General features: G+C 34.3%; 1 protein-coding gene across 1 annotated transcript in view; it reads left to right on the top strand.

Moving 5' to 3' along the window:
* LOC114879613 (neurotrimin-like) overlaps positions 1-25,122 on the top strand; it is a 538,060-nt gene that overhangs the window by 474,898 nt on the left and 38,040 nt on the right. Inside the window, exon 8 of the mRNA XM_046286422.1 lies at positions 5,449-5,598. Within this exon, the coding sequence (XP_046142378.1) occupies positions 5,449-5,598 (150 nt within the window). The remainder of the gene's footprint in view (positions 1-5,448; positions 5,599-25,122) is intronic.

Below are 25,122 nucleotides of genomic sequence, written 5' to 3'. Positions count from 1 at the left end.
AAATTATCAGATCAAAATCGGCCTGATACAGAAGTGCCCACTTAAGCGTCCACAGTCGGGACCGAATACAGGTAACTTCTGCGAATTCAACTGAAGGAAGGAGAGGAGATGAGTACGAGTAAGATATCGATATTCTATTCATGCGAATGCGGCGGTCACTTCGAACGTCATTGGTTATTCCGAGGTTCTTTTTGCAAGAACTGATACGGATAGCGACGGACTCTTTGCCTCGTCTACACTCATAAACAAAATCGCGCAACTCGTGTCTATAGACAATATTCCGTAATTGTCTATAGACAAATGGAGAACAAACCGGATATCTAAAGACTGTTCCATAGACCAAAATCGCAAGTCTATTGTCTCCCATCTCGAATGGAAAACATGAGACAAGTTGCGCTACATCTCGCACTGGGAACGTGTTCATAGACACAAACAAATGAGTCTCTGTCCAGACCTGTGTCCATTTTTGCATTTTCGGTCATACTGTAATTATGTGGACGACGGAAAAGACATACAGCGATGCTATAGGCAGCAACGTCTGAACTCATGGTGTTGCGGCGATTAACTGTAGATGTGAAGGCGTGACAAAGTCGATTGATTGTGTTGCAAATTATTTGTGACTGTCTACAGACAAAATTCTCGATTTGTCTTTAGACAGTCGCGCAATTTTGTCTCTGCAGACTTTCTATCGGCCGATATGTAGTTTGGTCGGGTTCTTAATCAGTATGAAGATAAATAAGTTTGATGGGCTACACGATTGCATTCAAACTAAACTATCCATCTCTTTCCACCCTGTTTCTTCTTTCACCAACCCGAGTATTTAGTTGGCTCAGTGTGCGCGTTAACCGGCCAAACTATCCCGATTAACCCGATCAAACTATCGGCCGATAGAAAGTCTGCAGTCTGCGGGGGCTCTTAATGTGGGCAAAAATGCGAACGCGGGCACCTCTGTATTGCAATGCTACTGTTACGTGCGGGGCGCGTGCGTGTGCTCGGGGCGCGTGCGTGTGCTCGGGACGCTACCGTGTGTGTCAGCTGTTGTATGAGTATAAAAGTATGTGATGTAGTAGTGTGGTAGTCGAGCAATGTGATTAACGGTAACGTAACGCGCGTATGACGCCGTAAAGCCAGAAAATTTACCCTAACAATTTCTATTGCTATTGAGCCAAAAATGTTGTGAGTTCGGAGATACACTTGTAATCCCATACGGGCCCTTTCATCAGATCGCTAATATTACAGGATTGATAAAGGAGGCTAACAAAAAGGTTATGTTAGAGTAAATGAGAATCGATTAAGATGAACCAAAAATAGTATATTAAAAAATAAAAATATTAAAATATAAAAATAAAATGTTATAAAAAAAATATTAAAGTATTTAAAAATAGTATATTATTAAAGTATAAAAGAAAATATGGTAATTATTGAGATTAGGTTACACCTCACCGATTTTGATGAAATTTAAATATGTTGTAAAACTCAACATTTTGAACAACTTTTTCCTATATATATAACCGCTGCTCAGCCTTAGGTTCCGAGATATTTTCGAAAAACTGCTGCTACTACTACAATGAATTCTACGTATATCTATGCATCTACGGCGGCGTATGCGTCAGCAACGGACCGCCACTTATCTATTGTTTTCACAAACACATTGCGGTGGCCGAAAAGCCATAGATATTTAATTAATAGCTCTTTTCGAGGCATTGTCAAAAGTTCCGAAATATTATTAAAACTGCCATAAAATATGTATTTTGTCACTTCTCTCTTCCATTCAGAAAAATTCTTACAATGATGTCTAAAACGCCATGATGTTAAATTATATTTCAACATCTGTAGTCATACATTCTAAATAGTAACATTGGATAATGAAAATTCATAAGTTAATGAAAAATAATTACAACGCTGGAAATTTTATTATGTGAAAATTTAAATTTAAATAATTTTTATTCATCTTATAACTTTTTTATGATTTAATCTATAACATTTGTATTTTGTATAGTTTAGAGTCTAAACTTTAGACCATTTTTGCCACACCGTACAAATGCATATGTTGCACCATCGGGAGAACCAATCCTGAACACTGCTTTTCAAATACTAAACAAATCTTTAATTTAATTTCTTATGCGAGTTTTTTACTTTTAAGTTTAAAAACTACTTTACTCTTTAGATATAACAAAATTTATTTTTTTAGTAAAACAATGTTCCTTGTTAATCTGGAAAATACTATTTTCTTTCGTTTCTGTTCCTTCATATATCTATTTTATTCTATACATAATGAATTGTAGAGTAAAAATTGCAGAATGACAGAAAAATTACAGTTAATATGCTCTACAATTATAACGCATCAATGTTGATTTAATTTCCGTGACATACTTTTATAATCAGTCAATATCCCATATATTGAAGGAATCTTGTATTCAAGTAAACAAGACTATACTGCAGTGTAGCAAAATTATCGTCTTGAGCATTCAACATGCAACGTATTTTGATATATTGTATTTAAGGTGCAAATAAGTCCAATGTCTGGTGTTCCGCATTGTCGGTGTTATAGCTACGAATAAACACCGTGGAAGTCCAACATATACGACACCTGTGCTGCGGCGAAAATGATATCTGCACGAATAACGTGGTCGCTACGCTGGTGTATCAACTTTGCTCAATTCTATAACGTCGAAGCGACTTCACACATAAATAGTTATCTAACCATCAACGGGCTTCTTGCTATTTCAAACTAATGTTATTCGGCTACTATCATATGTGTCACTCTGAATAATAGTAGTGTATCTCTATTAGCATTCACTCTTAAATTTTGTCAAATAATTATACTTTTTGTGTGATTTATTTTATAATTTATTGTATTTGAGTTTTATGTAGATTAGATCAATTTTGCCATCCCAAAATTTTTCGCTCTATGCAAATGTACATGTTGCATTGTTGGTAGAGCCCTATGAGTTGAACCACTATTATTTTGAATGACATCTACCATGTTAATTTTCTTTTTAGTAAGAACCAATTATCATTACATGGTCATAAAGTTAATAATAATAAATGGTATGCTTCTACGTGTTGCCATTATAAATATGATATAAATAAATTTTCGTTCACGCCAAAACATAGGCCCCATTATACCGTGCAATTTCCATATAAACAATTTTTCGTGTCATGAATAGTTACGAAATAAAATACCTGTCACACTTTAGCGCAGACACCCTGTATGTACATATATACTAAGCTTAGTAGGCTATTAAAGGAAAAATGGCGATATAGAAAAGGGATACTCCAGAGTCATCGTACATTATACATACTTTGCTTTAATATTGTTCGTTGAAAAAATATAATTAATTAACATAATTTTAAGAAGGCAATTTTATTTGATGGATAAATTCATATTAATATTTTTGATTAATGTAAGTATAATAACAATTAGACTATTATTAAAATAATACGAATAAGTTTGCCTACACGTAAAAATATTAAAATTTGTAATCATATTTAAAAAATTTTAAACATTCTGGTTTTTAGGATGTTAAGATTAATTTTGAAAAAAGTAATATAATTTCAATAATTAAATATTATAAAGCTTAACATGTAATTGAAAAAATATTACTAATAAAGCAAATATTAAATAAAATTTTGGGTGAACTTGTCGATGAGGTCCTCCCCCTCCGATTTTGATGATTTTTAAATGTTGTAAAATTCGTCATTTTAAGCAATTTTTTTCCTCTAAGTTATATGTCGGACCCGATTGGTTTGCGAGATATTCGCGAAAGAATATTGTTACTACTACAGCGAATTGTGCCTGTACGTATGCGCCGGCTCTCTTGCCTACTGTTTCTGTAAGCAACAGCGTGTGGTCCGGCTCCTAATCATATACAACAGGTGAGCTGAAAAATCAAACTATAACATTTAACTCTCGTGGCCGGCGATCTATTAATATTCATCTAAACTTTTTTTTTTTGGTTTTGATGGAAGAGGAAAATGCCTTTATGCACGCGCGGGTTGTTCCCCCTTTCACTCTATTCGGCTGGAGGGGGCCCGGGCAGTGTGGGACTCGTATCCCCAGAAGGGGGGCCTGGCGCCCATTGGTGGGGGCAAACCCAAAGAGGCAGCCCAGAAGGGGCAACCCCGCGGTACCCAGAGGGGGTATCCGCGGTCTGATACACTACCCACTAAAAACCTCTTCCCTGACGTAGGCCGCTGTTACCCTTTCATCCTTTTGGTGGATATCCCAGTTGTACCAGCGATAGCCGCAACGGCGCTTCAGCTCCCTAGCTTGCATATGCGCTTTCGTCTACTCTCAATCCGTCATGCGCTAGGCAACCATAGGGGATTGAGGATCCACGCCGTTACACCCCCGATCAAGCGGTAGGATATTTCAACCTGTACGGTAAGGCACAGGATTTTTCTTCGGCCACGATCAGGAACCGGAGCTCCTGCTCAACGGGTGATCGCGCCATGTCTTCACCAGCCTGCAAAGCGAGGTCAGGGCTTCCTCTTCGGCCACGACCAGGAACCGGAGCTCCTGCTCAACGGGTGATCGCGCCATGTTAATATTCATCTAATCTAACCTAACCTACACGTATAAGTAACAGAAAAATAAAATACCGCCAACATTAGTTTTAACCAGTGTGGTATATGTTTCCTGTTACTTACATGTCAGGATTAGGTTAAGTTAGGCTACAGCAATATTCCGGCCGCCTGCAGGCGGCCGGCCACACAAGTGCAATGTCAAAATTATTGAAATTAGTTAAATTTAATTTTAAGCTCACCCGTTATATGAATGGTAGTCGGGGCACGTGGTGCTGTTGACAGAAACACGAGAGAAGCGAGGGTCGCTTGCCGACGCATGCACAGCCGCGGACGTATACGTGCAGGCGAAATTCAATGTGATAGTACTCATAGTTTTTCGCGAATATCTCGCAAACTAATCGAGTCCGACATATAGCTTAGAGCAGGCCTGTCCAAGTAGGAGAATCCTCTCCTGGAACACATGTTTTGGGTCACCTTCCAACGCTGCTCCTTCAAGTAAGATGGGACGGTTCCGACTACCGTCTCTCCGTCTTTCCTAGCGGCGGTATTGTCTCCTCGGTCCCATCTTACTTGAAGGAGTAGCGTTGGAAGAGGACCCAAAACATGTGTTCCAGGAGTAAATTCTCCTACTTGGACAGGCCTGGCTTAGAGGAAAAAAGTTGCTCAAAACGACGAATTTTACAACATATTTAAAAATCATCAAAATCGGAGGGGACGGACCTCATCTACAAGTTCACCAAATTTTCTTAAGTAAACATTTGCAAGTAACCATCTTCCCTAGGGAAGCGTACGATGTTATTTTTCAGAAATATTTATAAGTAAATGGAAAAAATTAATTACTCAAAATAAGTGAATAAATAAATTCATATTCAGAGAAAGGAAATATTGCTAATTATTATTAATACCTTTTGTCCGTAGATAACAACTACGAAGTAGAAACAATTCCAAAGGGATATGAGATAACCATGAGGTTAACCATAAAAGCTGTGCGACCTCAGGACTTTGGATCGTTTCGGTGCGTGGCAACCAACTCATTAGGTGAAACGGACGGAAAAATCAAGCTGTACAGTAAGTATGATTAATATTCAACTTTTATCTGTAAATAATTAGATTAAGCAGTCCCGGTTTTGCATGTTTGCCATAAGCAAGTGGAGTATCATATGTAAAATAAAAATGATAAACTTCCCACGTATTTCTACCTGTGCGGGTTACGGCGACTCTTTCCCCCCTTTCCCCCGTTTGTCGAAGGCGAATATACATAAATATTATGGCTCAGCAGCAGCGGACACAGTACACGTACGCGTGCTTGAAGATTAACTAAAATAAAGAGCGAACGACTATTAGAAAACGTGTACCTGAGTTTCAATCGTTTCCTAGACGCCCCTCATTATCCAAATTCCTCCACAATAACAAACTTTAAAAGCAGAAGAAATTACGATTTTTCATTAAAGAAAGTTAAAACAGTCATTGAATAATGACTGCAAGTTATTAAAATTCATTTGAAACACCGTAATTTTTATAAAACGACAATAAATCTTTCTTCTCCTTGATTATTTTTGTTATCTAGTATAAAATTGTATTATTGTTATTGTGGTTTTTTATAAATAAATCTCTATACAGTAAACTCGCGTTATATTGTCGCGGATGAGATTGTGGGAGCAGAAAATTTTTCAAACTTCCAATTTTCCTTTGGATGGAGGAGGGGAGACAAAGTCATCTTCATAGGCTATCATGGTATAAGAGTGGTACTAGTATACTTGAAAATCTGTGTCAAGGTCAAATCGTTCATGTGACAATATAACGAGAACCTACTGTACAGGGTGTCCCAGAACTCATTGTCACCCAGTGAAAGGGTGGTAGCTGGGGTGATTCTGAACAACTTTTTCCTTTTCGAAAAAGATGTTTGAAGCTTCGTTTTTGAATTATTAAGGAAAAACACTGACCAATCCGAACGCGTATAGTGCACGGGTTCAGGGACGGCAACATCGGTTACGAAAGCGGGGCTTGACGTAGGTCGCGAACGAACGGCTCGACACCCCGTTGGCACAGCACAAAACAAAAATTTAACTGGTTGAACATTTTTATTTGTTGTTTAGAATGTTTAGAATTTCCTTTTTTACATTATGACAGGCAATAAGAGATTAGATTCCGTAATCATTTTGAACAACAACTAAAAATGTTCAACCAATTCAATTTTTTTATTGTGCTGTGCCAACGGGGTGCCGAGCCGTTCGTTCGCGACTTACATCAAGCCCCGCTTTCGTAGCCGACGCTGCCGTCGTCCCTGAGCCCGCGTGCTATACGCGCTCGGATATGTCAGTGTTTTTCCTTAATTTCGCAAAGGAAAAAGTTGTTCAGAATCACCCCAGCTACCACCCCTTCAGTGGGTGAAAATGAGTTCTGCGACACCCTGTATATAAAGTCCTAACTCATCCACCGACTTAGAGATAATTAATGTCTAATAATAAGCCAAACCACTGGACTTAGAAATTTGAAATTTTGGGAATGGCTTCTTCTTAAAATGTAAGCATCCACTAAGAAGGGATTTTTCAGAATTCGACTCCCAATGGGGTGAAAAAGGTGGTTGATAGACCTTTTCGGTGACAGTTTGATTTATATCATGAACTTTAGTAGAAATACGCTTTGTTGAAATCTATTAGCTACGTGCAAAACAAAACTTCGATTTTCCCTTTTTGAAGGGTTGAAACGGGGATGGTAGATGGATTTAAAAGCACAGGTAAATCAGATACTGGATGAGTCAGGAACACAACGTTCAGAAAAGTGTTCTTTCTGAAGAAATACAATTATTTTGAAATGAATGAAACGAATAAACAAAAATAAATAAATTAATTAAAGAGGTCTTTAAAAAGTTGGCGCGAAGCAAGGGTAATCGGCTAGTAAATAATAAAATTACAAATTAAATACAAAAGATTCAGTTTTAATAGTTGATATAATTAAAGACTACTTTTCAATTGATCTACTTCTCAATTATTATATTATATTGCGTACTTTCATTTTGTAGCCTTTTTTGCTATCAAGTATTTTTACAAGTTTTTAAAATTGGTACGTGAGTGCTGTTTTGTTGTATTATATAATTCAAAACTGTATGACTAAAATTAAAAGATATTTCCATGAAAATATAAAAAAGAAAAGGATTACGGCCTCAATGCACAAAATGCAAAACCACGTTAATAGTTACCTCCAATTGATTTAATCAGAGGAAATAAAGGGGCTTTGCCATAAAAAGGGAATAGTTTAGATCTGCTAAACTATTCATCAACAAAGCTTTTCTGATAGTAGTATATTTATTGAAAATATTATTAAAACATCTCATAACGTAATCAATTTTTCGAATTAATAGTCTATGCACAAATAGATGCGAAAATTATTAGGTTCAGTTAGTAACTTCTTAATTGAACTGATATGAGTAAAATAATATCCGTTTAGCAGTCAACATATAGTATTAACGAAATTCAAAAATTCAAAAATTTCAGGATTTAAAAATTTCAGAATTCCAAAGTTTCAGAACTAAAGAATTTCAGAATTTCGAAGTTCCTGAATTCAAAAATTTCAGAATTCAAAGGTATCAAAACTCAAACATGTGAGGATTCTAGAACTCAAAACCTCTAGAATTCCAGAATTCAAAAATTTCAGTATTTAAAAATTCCAAAACTTCAGAATTCCAGAATCTTACAGCTGCAGAGTTCCAAAATTCTAAAATTCATAACAAATACACTTCCAATTAAAAATTTAATCGCATCCATTAAAATACAGTATGATTGAAAGTAACTATATCTAAGAAAAGAAATTAATTATCTTACAAACCATAATCATTATAATCCCCAAGCATTGCAACAATATGTTTTAAAAAACTAAAGGGTATACTTCGGGTTCCAACATTTTTACGTATTTTCTAAGAATTCTTGTCACGCACTCGTGTAAATGGTAAAAGTACGTTTCGAATAAAAAGTCTATTTAGTATTAATTTGCTAAGAATTCTTATCATTTGTTTCCAAATGTAATTATCACAGTTGATAACAATAGCCGAAATTTGATTATAATAGACGGATTATTTTTAACTAATTTTGTAGGGAGTGTTTTGGGATTATGATAATAGCCAATTGTTAATAATTCGATCGTACTGTACTGAAGCTTGATGTACAAAATGAAACGAATTCAGAGCAAATCAAGACACTATGAAACATTAGTACGAAGAAAAGTATCTTTCTGTACGAGAACACGAGAAACCACGTTTGATACGGAGTGGTTTGGGAGAAAAGACTCAGAAAGGAATACCAACCGTCAGCCGTAAAAGATGTTCAACCGCAGAGCCTCGAGCAAAGACACGATGAATTTCGAAATTACATGCACGAGAGGTAGAAAATGCCAAATCTGAACCAACAGTGCAAAGACACCAGTGGAACAAACGACATTCCGCAAGGACATACAGATAGTTACAGACCATAGTATAAAAGAACTCGTAGGAAATCAGATAGAAAATACGAAAAGAAGGAAATATTTCTATAAAATTGTATCTAGGTCAGGGAATAAGGTGATCACTAAAAATCATAGTTTTAAAAGAAACAAAATAGAAAAACATGGAATTTTTCGACCAAAAAAAATTTTCTAGCATTCTCTTGACGTCCTGTACAGCTTTGTGTTACGAGCGGGGGGAGAGGGGGTGTAGCCTGGGTTTAATTTCGGTTATGGAGTTGTTAATGGCTTAACCAGTGCTGTTATCAGAACTGGAAGCCTAAGAAAGTAGACGCGGAGACGAGCCTACGTATGGCTAACGTAGGGAGCCGCAAGAAATGTTAGTGTTAGGTCTCGTAACTTGATTAGTGCACCTCGAGCGGTAAAGGTACACCTTCCTTAATGGGTTTTTCTGGACTGGTTAATATAATTGAACAGCAATAGGTAAAGTTATAAAATGATCTGAATTTATTCTCCTTGATGAGGACCTTACAACTGTTGAGTGTAACTGTCGCGATATTCAATGAGTTAAATTCTAATTTACAATTTTTCGTGAATTGAATTTAAGAGGTTAGTTTTGATTCCACGAAGCAAAAATCTTCTAATCCTTCTCGGTTTTCACGAACGCGAGCAAACGGAGGCGGACTACGACGATCAGAATGATGCTTAACAAGTAGGAGAGGGGAGAAAAATGTGTTTCGTCTCGGGACCGACCTGTTAAACTCGTCAGTGGGGCTGACAACAGATGACCCCTGTCCCAGACACCTATCATACCCCAATTCGGAACTTATATACATATATTCGAACTGCATGCCGAGTGATCACTTGCGAGAACACTGTCACTGTCATCTCGCCGCCACCTAGCGATCTCCGGCCCGAACTAAAAGCGTCCGGGGAGAGGAAACCCTCTCTTCCCCTCCACTAAACGCCAACAAACAGCAGACAACGTACTGTATAGTTACTGTAATAGCTTGAAGAGGACTTGAATACCCGATCTCGCAGAGTTTCCTCGTCACAGAGATTATCTGTAAGAAAACCGTACTGACGTGTATCGAACCCTTTCTAGACTTTAACTAAACCCGTAGTGCCTTCGCTGCCACCCTTTTTATACTAAAAAATTGGAGTAAAAAGAGTGGTGGAGACGGACTCTACGTGATTCCGGGTATACCGGTGCTGGGTGTACGCATCCAACTCTAAATAAGGAAATTTCAGAGACGGGAACGTAACATTTGCTTTACATTTGCTGCATCTTAATTCCGTTAAATAAAAAAAGTTGTTGTGTCACATGACTTCCTGTTATCGATACATTAAATTTTTTTCAAAAGGCACATCTCCGAACACTGATGAGTAATTTGAGACCAACCGTGTGATCCTAGGCCTCTCCGTTAACGAGCTACAGCATGTTCACACACACACTTGTGTATGACATGTAACCTTGTATTAGATTACAGCATATCAAATGACAAATTTTTAAACATAGAAATTTGGATAATTAAATTCATAAAAATGTGTAAAAAAATATATGTTATACCAATTTGAAGTTTGATGATTTGATGAAAATAATTGTGCTAATATTGCAACAATATTCTTAATAAAAATTGGCTTTCGTTCAGTTGAAATAATTACAGACACCGTTCGATAAGTAACTTCTTGATAAGTAGCCATTTCGTACTGGTTCTACCCCACACGCATTACTTACGCACGTATGCATTCCCTGCACTGGACCAATGATCCAAACAATCGATGCCCATAAATCCCAAACGGATATACAGTAGTGATGGGCATATTTCTGAATTGTATCGATAACCAAAGTATCGATATACATCAACTGGGAATGAAGTATCGATATTTGGTATCGATATACATCAATTGGGAATGAAGTATCGATATTATTGATATCAATACGTACAATTAAATTACAAGTGAAGTTCAGTAGAAAATGGACTATTTATTCAAATATTTGTTTTATATATGATAAACACATTATTATAATTAATATTTTAATTTTTTTGGACGTGCATCCATTACGAGGATTATTTAGAATCTATATGTATACAGATCTTCTGTTAACAGCTCATATCTAATTTACGTTTACATAACTATTTATTAACTTATGCATTACTATACATTGAGAACAATATTGCATACATTCTACATATATATACATATAAATAAACATATAAGCGAAACTTATTGCTACAAAATATTTTTCTATCTAATTTTCTTCTTACTGTATATACATTGTATCAAAATTTCGATATTCATATATTAAGTATCGATACTGCAATATATCGTCATGTTAAATATCGATATCTGAACTAAAAAATATCGATACTGTATTGCCCATCACTAATATACAGTACATATATCGGGCTTAAATGATTATGGCTGAACTCTCTTCGATTAGTGACCGACTTCACACGATTTCCGATTTTTTGGTGAATATTTTTGATTCTATGATCCATGGCTTAGGACTCAAATTAATTTGAATTTCTGTGTTTCTGACCGTGCCTGTACCAGGTATGGCGTCCGAATGGTATTTCTATGTACAACAGAAAACCATTTTCTTTTTCGGACGGCATACCTGGTACAAGCACGGCCAGAAACACAGAAATTCGGACCCTCAGTTGCACGGAATTTGTACAGGGTGATTCCCTCAGTTGTACAGGGTGATTCCCTCGCTACGCAAGACAAAAGCCGTGTCGCACAATGGAACCCCTGCTGTTCCGTTTCTTGTCTTCGTCTCAGTCATAAACACACACAGAGCAGTCTTGGGTCCGGCGATATGGCCCCTGGGTCTCTGTACCCGCAAAAACAGCAAGATTCGATTGTGCGACACGGCTTTTGTCTTGCGTAGCGAGAGAATCACACTGTACAATTTTATTGCATAGTCTGAACGCGGCCTTAGAAACGCCCTTCGCTCACACACATTATTTACACATGCGTGCTTGTCCCACTCTGCCATCCAGCGATGCAATGGCTCAATCTACATATATACGGTGGCATATGTAATTCGCATATATTTAACTTCGTCCCTTATGATTTTTTCTATAGTTGCATCAGTCATAGTTTTATTCATTGCTTGAATTTTGAAACAAACAAAAAGAAATTGAAATATCGTGCATACTTGTCATTCAACGATCTTTGACTGTGCAAATTATAATTAGAATTAAGCTTAAAATTCAATTATTCTAAAAGTATCAGCCAAATTCATCACATTTAAATTGTGAATTGCGTCACAAGTGTGACTCGATATTATGAGGCAAAGGGTTAATCACGGAAAATGACAGTACCTACAGGACGTCTACGCCACTCTGTATGTAGCCACATCGAAGAAACGAACGGGCGAATTACGGGGAGAGCGCGTGTCTCATTGGCTGTCCGCTTAATACTCGGTTGCTGAAAATTTAGACCTCTAGAGCCCCGACGCAAACATTAAGCGGACGAATACTGTACGTATAAGGTGTCTCGTTCAACTCGTACATCTTTAATTATGAAAAATATAAATGCATTGTTTTATTAAAAAATTTTAAATATCTTCAATTCTAACCAATTAAATTTCGTATTGGTTATAAATAATTATATAAAATTATAAAACAAAGTTAGTTGTATACATAAGAATATAAAGAATGTGAAATACTAAAAGACGCTAAATATTGTTATGAAATTTATGTATAAGATGTTAAAAAAAAATTATTACTGTTACTTAACGGCCCGGTTGATACCATATAACTTTCGTGAATAATGTATTTTCCCATATTTTCAAAAATAACGGAAGTAATTAAGATAATACAAAAATTATTACAGCCGGGCTACCCTATATGTGGTCATATTGAGCAAGGAAGCAGTTGAACTGGGAGGAGAGCGTGCATTCTCATTAGTTGCTCGATAAGTAACAAGTACCTGAAAATTTCCGCCCCTACAATCCTGCATTTAGCTACTTATCAAATGATCTTTGTAATGAATTAATTAGTTTACAGTTTCACATTATTCATTAGCGAATGTTTAATTTTCAATTGCTTATACGTTTCAATAATTTTTTTCAATTTTTTATTCGTTTAGCTATGAAAAAACTCAAGCTTTTGAATTTTATAACTTTGATTTGGTATACTCTGAAAACGATAGAGAAATAGAAGATACAAATATAATTTATGATAATCGATGTTATAAATGCAACAGTGACACCTACATTCAGTAGACTCTCGTTATATTACCACGGACAGAGCTGTAGAAGTAGAAAATTTGTCAAGATTCTGGGCTTTCTTTTAGAGAGAGAAGGAAGATAGAAATGTATTATTTTCGTAGACTATAATGGTGTAAGAGCAGTATGTTTGAAAATCTGTGTGAAAATCAAATCACTCACATCACATATGTATAACTGCAACAGAGTCCACTGCAAGCAAATCAATACATATAAAGGCTATCTAACTTGTTACATTGTCTTGATAATGTCGAAATCTATATATTAAAAAAATTTATGAATTCTATTCCGAGTTTGTCCGGCAGTTCTATCCGCCCGATTTGCATTATTTGTTTTTTAAATGAAAGGTATTCTTGCGTAGATAACGCAACAAGCATTGGAATATATCTACCTTTCGCCCCTCTTAAATACTCAAACGTAATTTTTCTGGAATTTCTCTCCACTCAAAGCTTCTTATCTCCGGTTCTAATTTAGGTACGGTGTTCGTTTTTGTCTAAGAACACTTAGCGGATCAAGCTCTTTCATTTGAACTATTGACCAGTTACATTAGATGACTTGAAGCAGAGTTAGGCGCGCACAACAAAGTTGAATTTCAATTTTTCTAATAATCTATTTAAAAATTGATGTTTGAATGCGAATTTTTCGCACGGGTTAACTAGTAAAAATTACATCAATCTTTTCCTCGGTTAAAATGATTAAAAACAAATTTGTTTGTGAAACAACAAATTTAAAAGATATATAATAGAGCGTTACATAACGTGTTACTGAAAGAGTATATTTTATTGGTTGCTTTTCATTGTATTATATATTATCTATAAACTAAAATTATTTTAATTCTCCATAATTTTGACTCCATTTGTTAGTAATGTTAATGACATTTGAAAATTTATAAGTAGACCGGATGTTAATGCATGTATAGCACACCAAGCGTGCAAAAATTATGTAAGCTACATGGTACTTATAAAAAGTGGAATAAATTGTTCAGAATGTGTAAACTATGCAAAATATGCTCATTATACTTTAAATCACCTGGAAAAAAAATTATTTTATGAAAACATATACTTATATAAACATCCACAGTCTATTTACCTGTATTACAGTATTGCAACATTGCACTGGACACATTTGTATCGTCTGTTTATTCTCTTTCTCCGATGTTTGGCAAAAATTATTGCATGCATAAATTTTCTTTAAATTCTTAAGCTTTCTACATTGCATGAGGAAAACGTTTAGCTCCGAGTTTAAGATCGTCTATTGATTTTCTGCCTCCTGAATGTGGTCTCGTTTTATGTACCTTTCAACAGTTTATGTAATTACGTTTAAGCGAAAATTGCTCACTGGGAATCCTTTTTCTTTTCTTTTGATAATATAGTATGATAGTTTAATATTTTACATTGGTATGGTTACACTTCGATCACTGAATTTAACATTCTTAGATTTACTCTGGCAGGATTACGTAAAATATAAAGTAATTATAATTGCTAAGACTATATTAAGAAATTTTAGGACCTTAGAATCTTAGTCTTCTAATTTTCTAATTTTAGAAACTCAGAAATTTCTGAAATTCTTTTTAGGATCCTAGAATTGCAGAATCTTTTAAAATTTTAGAGAAACCTAGTCAGATCTCCGATTATACACTTATATTGATTATGAAAATTTATATAAGTTGCGAATAACATGTGTATTAAAAATTCGTCTTTAAAGAGTTAAGATCAGCCATTAATTCTAGAACTTCCGAGTCTGGAGTCGTTATACGAAAACCCAAGGGGGAGTTCCTTGAACCTATACTTTCTTCTACATTTTCAACCTAAAGTCATTTTTTTAAAAAAGAAGATGTAATACCATTGAAGTATCTTCCGTCAGCACATTTCAGTTATCGAATAATGCAATTCGTGTCGGAACATACCTTTGTTACTTCGTGTTCAAAGAAACACTTAGGTATTTGGTTCTTATTGGGCCACCCTCTATACATTAATTTACTATAAATATTTATTATTTCTTGAATAAAGAAACGTAACCAATTTCGACCAACGTGACATAATCTGAATAAAAGATCAATTTTCCAGCTTCATTAAAATGTATGAAACGTTATTTTCTTCGAGGTTTTTGAACTTCATTCTATTAGCTATACATGACTATGATTATCTTACAAGCGAAACTGTAATGGTGTATAAATATCATTACTTTTTATATGTATAGTCGTTATTCAATTTGTAATTTATGTACGTTTCTTAAACACTTCTCACAGCCAGCTAACTTGGAATGTTTTTCAAGTATATAATTTCAGTGGCAACTGACGCATTATAAACTTGAACACCCAAGTCTTAGAATTTATGGGTGACATGTATGCAAGTATATACTATCCTCCGCACATAGCATATATGTACTACACATATGTATATCTGGCTGTTGCATAATGAGGAGACCTCCCTAAATTTTCTGGTATCTTTTTCTATGCTGTCGTCTGCATGTGTCGATGAAGGATTCCTTGAAGCAAGGATATTTCAAAAATTTTTCACAGTTCAGTTACACAAAATTTCAAACCTCTTGAAACATTTGATTCTTTGATTCAAGAAATTATAAAATTGTACATAACTGACTGAATTTATACCTTTTTATTGTATAACTTTTATGAAACTTGGCAACATATAGCGTAAATCAAAAGTCATCAAGTAATTTAAAATTATATTTGTAACCTCTTTTTTTTAATATCTTTTTTTTTAATTAAAATTCTACAATATGATTTATGGAGATTTTTTCGAATTACCTATGTATGAAAAATTTTATCATACAAATGACTGTTATTTTTTAAAATAAAATGGTATAATTTTGGTTCGTTATAAAACTGAATAACCCTTTATAATAATTCTCCAAAATCTATACAAGCTCTAAAAACAAGAATAAAGCGAAAATTGGATTTAAAGAACATATTAATTTTTCAAAGCCCCTTTTGATTGTTGCATCAATCTTTAATCTTTAATTCTTTGTGTATCCTTGCTGTATTTATTCTTTTGTAAACAAATGTTTTCATTTATAAAACAATAGACTCTATAAAAGTTGCAGAAATAATATGTTTAATTTTGCTTTTCAAACATAATTACAAATAACAATTGATTTTCGCTACTTATAAATTATATGATATGTGGTAACAAGAGTTTTATCACCCTTGAGAGAAATTTCATATGGAATAAAAGATGCAAATTTCTCTGTTTCATGTTATTTTTTATAACAATCATTATGATTTTGAAATTTCTTAATAATAAGCGAACTATAAATGCACGTGGTTGTATTAGGTTTACCGAAAAGTTCTGTCCGTTTTTAAATTAAAAAAAAATAGTACATTTTCAATACATGTATTAATATTTACTGAACAATATAATTTCCTCGTTACTAATGATCTTTTCCCAGCGTGATGGTAATTTGTGGATTCCATTTCTGTAAAATGACTTATCTTTGGAAACTTGAGATGACATTATCGAACAGAACTTTCCGATAAACTTAATAATTCCATAGAAAGCTGCCTTCATAATAAATCGCTTCAAAAAGAGGTGTTTTTTATTCTTTCTGTCTTATCTTTTCTATTATAAAAATTATTGCATCTTAAATGTTTCTTTGACAATTGTATATAATGATTATAGTATACGTTGCGAGTTATGATTTATAATCATTGGGTTGACTGTACTACTCTGCTAAGCATAATTGATGTAAATGCAAAAATCTTGTTTCGAAAAAAGATCGATGGAACAGATCGGCACGTAGCTGCTTATAAACGTCTTTTTCCTACGCTACCGTCAAAAAATTTGGAAACACTCTAAAAAATTACAATTTGTTGAAATCGTGAAAGAAAATAGTGAAGGGTAATTTTCTAAAACAACAAAATCACATATCTTAGTAAATTAATTTGTATAACTTCTCAAAAAACCTCAAGCCATTTGGTCTAATTTTAAATGAGGTATTCTGTTTTAAAAAGTGTTTCCAAACTTTTTGACGGTAGTGTATGTCAAATATATCAGATTTATTTATTTATTTACCTTACAACAGCAGCTAAGTAATGCAGGTACATAAAACTTTCGTAGGCAATTATGTCAATATACGCAATAGATACAGCTTCCGGCTTTGTGGATAAGTTAAAACATAACACAGGTATCCAAATTGCTCATTACTCGAAAGGGTATAGCCGGGTAAGGTAGGCAAAATGGCCCTTGAACCAAATTAAATTCAGAATGCGTCATTCAATAGCATATCAAAAGAAAATACTGTACATCAATTTTCAACCCTTTATCTTAACCAGGGGGGCAGTAAGGGGGGCAAAAGAGACGCCACATCGTGCCCCATTTCTCCTATTTAATAACATCCGAAAATTTTGAAAAAATTCTGATACACTACAAACACGGTGGCGCATATTAGGGAATTTTTTCAGATTTTTTCATTACAAATCCTAGTTGTAAAAAATGAAAAACCGAACAAACAATCTGAAGAAACGCGATTTGTTATTGAAAATGTAAGAGCACTACTTTTATATTACTGTGGTAATAACACATTTTTTCAGAATATGTATTAAGTACTTTTAAATGGATTCACATTCATATTCTAAAGGAATATGGAAATAAAGGAAATAAAAATTCAAAGTAGAAGTTACTTTTTCATGCGAAATAATTGGTTTTTAATTTTTTTAACTACGTTACACCACAACAAAAAATCTGAATTTTTTATTACCACAGTAATATAAAAATAGTGCTCTTAAATTTTCAGTAACAAATCGCGTTTCTTCAGATTGTTTATTCGGTTTTTCATTTTTTACAACTAGGATTTGTAATGAAAAAATCTGAAAAAATTCCCTAATATGCGCCACCGTGTTTGTAGTGTATCAGAATTTTTTCAAAATTTTCGGATGTTATTAAATAGGAGAAATGAGGCACGATGTGGCGTCTCTTTGGCCCCCCTCACTGCCCCCCTGGTTAAGATAAAGGGTTGAAAATTGATGTACAGTACATATTTTCTTTTGATATGCTATCGAATGACGCATTCTGAATTTAATTTGGTTCAAGGGCCATTTTGCCTACCTTACCCGGCTATACCCTTTGTAGAAATTGCAGATATGTCAATTAACTTTAGCAGGGCAATATAGTTTGATAATATAATTACATTAATTACTAATGTTTAGAAATTCATTAGGGTTTTATTTATGGATTGTATGGACGAAATTCTAATTGTATTCATAAGTTACCATATTCAGCCTTAAAAATAATTAATTATTAATTCTTTTGTGCAAATGACCATTTCATCACATTTTTCATTTTTTCAGTTTGATAATTTTTGGTCATTTTTACTTTGTAATTAATGTACAAATATTAGATTTAATTATTTATAAGTGCTTAATATAATTGAACATCTTTTAATATTCTTACTCAAAATTCCAAGACACTTGGAAATGTGGGTAGTACTTACTGAAGTTACACAACACACTGTGGTTACGATCTTACAGTCCTCTCTAAAACTTACGAATTCGAAGTTTCACCTTTTCGTTCTTACCCTCGTGAAGCCGTACAATGCACGTGCTTGCAACGACTCTCGTGCGGTGCACACAAATGTTTCATACATTGCACAGTTTTATTACCCGATTGTATCGCAACGTATACCATTCAAATGTATTGTATCATTTATTGTTCGAGTATTATGAGTAGCAAAGCCATCGGGGCGAATTAAAATTGCCACGTTACATAATCATTCCTTTCTCCATTTTAGTGTAGCACCTATTATAATGTGTCATGTTACCATTCATTCTTAGGAGGCATAGTAACTGTTTGTTCACAGTATTTCCTATATTTTACAAATATCATACTCTGGTACTTGCATTTATTAATAACAATTCTTAATTCCTAACTCTTATCAATCTCATTTATTAACAACAAATATATAAAATCAAAGTAAAAGCTGACTAGTAAGTTAATTCAGAATTAATTTGTAGTCTTAACTGGTAATATAAACTAATTTACGAAATTTCAAAATTTTACTATCCTTAAATAATTAATGTTTGACACCAGGCATAGTTGAGTTTCCTAGGGAAAATGGCAAGATAGAGAAAAAAGTCCTACTATCCACATAAAAACCCATATTAGTAGAAAAATTTTATTCAATATTTATTCTATTGTTAGTTTGTTCTTATATAGTAAATAGTAAACTCTATTTTCCCATCATAAAATGCCCTAAACTTTGTGGAATCCATCCCAATAATAGAACCTAATATTTCACAATTTATCAGATTAGGTTAGGTTAATAATGATAGAAATATAACATTTCTTAACTCTTTATAACCTAATTTCGGTAATTATTGAGATTAGGTTACACCTCACCGATTTTGATGAAATCTAAATATGTTGTAAAATTAGACATTTTGAACAACTTTATCCGATACATATAACCGCCGCTCGGCCTTAGTTTTCGAGATATTTTCGAGAAACTGTTAATACTAACACATTGAATTCTGGCCATCCGTCCCAGATAGCACAGAAACATTTCATGTATGTCCATCGAACGTCCATGCTGGACGTTTCGGACGTACGGAGAATGTCCCGTTAACATCCATATGTCCCCTATAAGTCCTGGTTATGTCCTTTAAAGATCCTAGGAAGGTGCTTGTTAAAAAGTGGAACGTCCAGGGGACGTCCTGTGCGTACATTCTCAGGATGTTTTCAGAACGTCCGAAAGTAACATTCTCTGTACGTTGTGTGAACGTTTACAAAACGTTGCAGAACGCTATATTAACGTCTTGAAAGCCATATAAGGAATGTTTTCCGATCATTTAAAATTACAAAACGTTTTCTGTACTTTTTTTTATAATCTTTATTTTTATTACATATCTATTATTTATTTTATTATTTCTACTACAAATCTTTTACAATGATCTTGTTGCGTTCCGCAGCTCTCCTTAGCCAAGACTGTATGGACACCTTCGTTTCTTTCTTATCTTTGCACACTTTTGATGTTTGTGCTGCATCTAAACAACAGAAATTCAGTTGAATAATATATTCAATTCGAAGCAAATAAATATAAAAAATAACATATGATGGATACCGACTACATGTTTTTCATATATTTATACATAGAATTGTACGCACAACCATTTCATAAAGAAAAATAAAAAATCGGTATGCATCGTATACGAATAACATATGTGTTGTCGTCTCAAAAAAGGCATAATTACCTATTATTAAGAAAAATTAAGGAATTAAGTTAATTAAGAAAAAAGTGACACTTACCTGAGATGGCAGAAAAACTCGTCAACACACTATAAACACCAGTAAGAAATACTAATATTCACTCGTAATATGACGATCGTCAACGCTTGAAATTCACACTCAAAGTGTACGGAGACTCGCTATACGTCTTGTCGCAACAACGTTTCACGAAAAAGTGTCGATGGTGGTTCGTCATATTCCCAAGTTGGAAATTCCGCCAATCGTTTGTCAGCGCCCGAGATCTGTTTTCTGTTTAGGCCTTGTCATAAAACAGCAGGCCTCAAACTTCGGTCGTTCTCGCCGCGCGGGTGACGTACGGGTCATTCTACCCTATTTTGGACATACGTCTCATCTATGTCCGTAGGACTTTCAAGACGGACGTTCCTAGGACATACGAAATGTTGGCCCCACGGATGTCCGTAGGACTTTCAAGACGGACGTTCCTAGGACATACGAAATGTTCGCCCTACGGACGTCCGTAGGACTTTCAAGACGGACGTTCCTAGGACATACGAAATATACGTTTTGTGGACATCCCAAGGATGTTCAAAATGGACGTTGGACGTTCGGACATAATCTGGACATGAAACGGACGTCCCTGGGATGTACGGTGCTATCTGGGGTATGTGTCCGTGATAACGTACGCATCAGTATGGGATCGCCGCTTTTCTACTGTTTTTGCAGGCAGCAGAACGGCGACCGACATCAATATATATATACATATATTACCGGTGGGCTTAAAAATTAAATATAACTAATTTTCATGATTTTGAATTTCACAATCAGTATATGTGTCTGGTCGCCGTCAGGCGACCAGAATATCACTTTACCCTAACTTAACTTAATTCACTGATTAGGAAAAGTAGATTGGGTTAGGTTAGGCTACATTAAATTCCCAGGTGTCATCATAGCGACGATACATTGAAATCATGAATGCAGAAGTACACAAGGTATATATTGGTCATTGGTCGCCGTGCTGTTGCCTGCAGAAACAGTAGAAAAGCGGCGATCCCATACTAATGCGTACGTTGTTACGGACACACACGGATGGCCAGAATTCAATGTGTTAGTTTCAACAGTTTTTCGAAAATATCTCGAAAACTAAGGCTGAGCGGCGGTTATATGTATAGGAAAAAGTTGTTCAAAATGTTGAGTTTTACAATATATTTAAATTTCATAAAAATCGGTGAGGTGTAACCTAATCTCAATAATTACCCTAATTTCTTACATTCAATTGTATTAACCTAATCTTCTAGTACACAACGTTGTTCTTAAATGTTACATCTTTTGGTATCTACTTTAATATTCACATTGTTTATTCCTAACTTTTTAATCCTGGACGGTAAACCATGGAGGGTGCCCCAATTTTTATTTAATTTTGTATATTATATTATTTTCATTTTTTTAATTTTACACCATTCCTTTAAAAATTATTCTTATAATATATAAAACCCGTTTGTTTAAAAATTATATATTTAACTTTAAGTTAATATCCTTGTATATGTTAGTAAACATGTAAAACTTCCACGACATCAGGTAGGTACTCAGCAACATCATTGAGATTGGAGAGGACCTTTTTAGAAAAATTTACCATAAATTATGCGAATTAACAATTCTACAATTCCTTACAAGATTACTTCTTTTATTCCAGTAGCCATCGAAGTTCTCGACGTAGAAACGAAAAGTGTTAATGCAGCACAATTAAAATAATGAAGCTTTCAGCCATTTGTTGAAGGATAATTGCACAACAATTTCATAATTACACAACTTTTCTGCTTATCAGAAGTCCGGCCCTTCGTTATCGCAACTTCTGTTAATTACACGGGTCTGCAGCTACTCGATAATATCGAATCAGTGGAGTCCCACTTGAATTTTGTTGATGAACTCTGAGTAGCTTAGTTCAACCTTTCCAAGCCGCCCTATCACGGTTAATTAATCCAACTTCAAATCGTAGCTGCATTTCCTTCGTGAAACATAAGCCTTTCGTCAAGTTAAACGTCTGAAAGGGATTATTTTTCGCTCGAGTTGGTAACAATAGACACCGATTGACCAGTCACTTTACATTTACTTCATCAAAAAGTTATTAGCAATGTAATATAATTGATTTTCTGATAACTATCTGTTGTTAATTCTCACAACACCTAATTACAATGCTTGTTCTGAGTACTTCATACTTGTTCATGCTAATTAATTGTTATATGATTTAAAACAAAGTTATCGCCTCATATCTCTTCATTTTCATACATTTTCTTTTGTAATATTCTATTTATTGCAACATTTATTTTATATTTAACTCCTTTACTGATCGTGAGGTTGCTTATGTCTATTGTTTAAATTATTAGTCTGGTGTCTGATTATGGTAAATTATTATTTAATGTTAAATGAAAGAACTTTATTTTATATGAGTATATAATTGTGGAATACATAATATTCAAACGCAAAGAAAAGAAAATAATATGATAGTAATTATAGTTCGCAATAAGTTAACGCACACGCTTTGCCATATTTTACAGTATAATAAACACGTAGAGAGAATATAGAGAGCGCTCTAGGTTGCGCTACCGTTTACCCTAGCACGCAGATACCGCGAACATCCTTCATTTAAGATGATAACGCAATCAATATCAATCATTCTTCTTCTACCTAAATATCTTATTAATATTTAAACGTTTTTCTTAGAAAAACTGTTCCAAATTTTTTAAATCAAATTTTTTTATTAATTTAATGTTAGTTTAACATTCATAATAAATGTAATATACATGTAAAATGACTGTAGAATATTTTACAGTTACTGTATTTTAAAAAAATACAACTAGCTAAACTGATTACAATTTACATATATCAAGTGACCTATTGGATTTTTTGTTAACTTTCATAAAATAGTAAATAATTCAAACATTTTTTGTTTATTTTTCTTATTGCTCATTTAATTTACATTTTTATATTTTTATAGCTAGTTATGACTTATATTTATCAATCACAAAGACATCTCTGGTCTACAATTTAAAAAACAGTACCTACGATGTACAGTATCGAGCGAAGTACAATAGGTTTCCGTAGAGAAAAAGTGATATAGGAAAATTTTCAAAATTCTAACTTTCTGAATATTAATATTAAGAGTAATTTAGAAAAAAAGTAATATTATTTTCAGTTGCTGGACATAATAAAATTTAGTATAGAAGTAAACGTGAATTAAAATTTTCCCGCGTGAATATTTACACAGTGACTATACAGAGTGTTCCGCAACTCTTGTAACTCCCGGAAATGTGGGGTTGCTGGGGTGATTCTGAAATACATTTTCCTTTACCAAAATGTCGTTTGAAGCTTCGTTTTTTCAGTTATTAACGAAAAACACTGGCCAATCAGAGCGCGCGTAGGGCGCGCGCTCAACCACTGGAGCGTTGGCTCTCAACCGCGCTCGGTCGTGGCCGTGAGCAAACGCATTGGCACAGCGTGGCTATGAAGAGAAGTGTGCGATAAATGTTACATCGTCTTAAATTAAGAACAATGGGGAATTATTTGTTATTCATGAGTAACGAATTTATCGCACGCTTCCGTTGATATCCACGCTGTGCCAATGCATTTATTCACGACTACGACCGAGCCCGGTTGAGAACCAACGCTCTAGTGGTTGAGTGCGCACCCTACGCGCGCTCTAATTGGCCAGTGTTTTTCGTTAATAACTCAAAAACGAAGCTTCAAACGACATTTTGGTAAAGGAAAATGTTGTTTAGAATCACCCCAGCAACTCCCCATTTCCGGGAGTTACGGGACACCCTGTATGTGGCAGGTTAAGGCAGAATTTCCTATATGCATCGATCGCAAGCGTCTGCGCTCGGTGGATGAGCTTGTCCGATTTTTTCTACTGACGATAAATTACGCATCTTACAAGAATAAAGCTGCAAGTCAGTAGAAAAAATCGGAAAAGCTCGTCCGCCGGACGCAGACACATGAGATCGACGCATATAGGAAATTCCGCCTTTACCTTTCGCCAGTTTCCCTGACGGAAGTCTGTGGTGACTGACATTGTATATGTACAACTTTCTATGTATAATTTATAATTTATTATCATTATTATTATTTACGAGATAAACTTTCTTATAATTGCAAAGAGAAGGTATGATAGAAATTTTTGGAATAACCCAATATATTATTTTTACCTTAAATACTTTTGCTTAACACTTAAAATTCCATTAGAATCCATTTCCTATATTATCAGAAATTTTTTTTTTACTTATCTCATACTTTATGTAGAAATACTCATATCAAGTACTTGAAATTATGAATAACAAAGATAAGGAAATATTATGAAAATAATAAATAAAATTTTTTCAAAATAAAAGAACTACTTACGATTAATGAAATTTGCAATAGCTTCAGCGTGGCAGTAAACGTGTTAAATATTCAATAACAGCAATCATGATAATGAAGGAATTTCGTTTTATTTAGAATTATGCTTCTGTATACGTTCTTATTAATTGTCGTATTAAGCACTTGTTAGATATAGCCAATATTTCGTTTCAAACAACGTGAAAACTAAGATGGTAAAGAGACGTGACGTGTTACATCATCGCGTCTCGTTAACTAATGATATTAGCAGTATAATTTGTTTGTAAAGAAGGAGGGTCAGATACGCGTCTAAAACATGAGACAAGTTTAATCCATATTATCCATACCGTG

This window comes from Osmia bicornis, chromosome 7, assembly GCF_907164935.1.
Source record: "Osmia bicornis bicornis chromosome 7, iOsmBic2.1, whole genome shotgun sequence".
Classification (NCBI taxonomy): domain Eukaryota; kingdom Metazoa; phylum Arthropoda; class Insecta; order Hymenoptera; family Megachilidae; genus Osmia; species Osmia bicornis.
The sequence above is the reverse complement of the archived record's forward strand: the minus strand, read 5'-3'. Positions and strand labels throughout refer to the sequence as shown.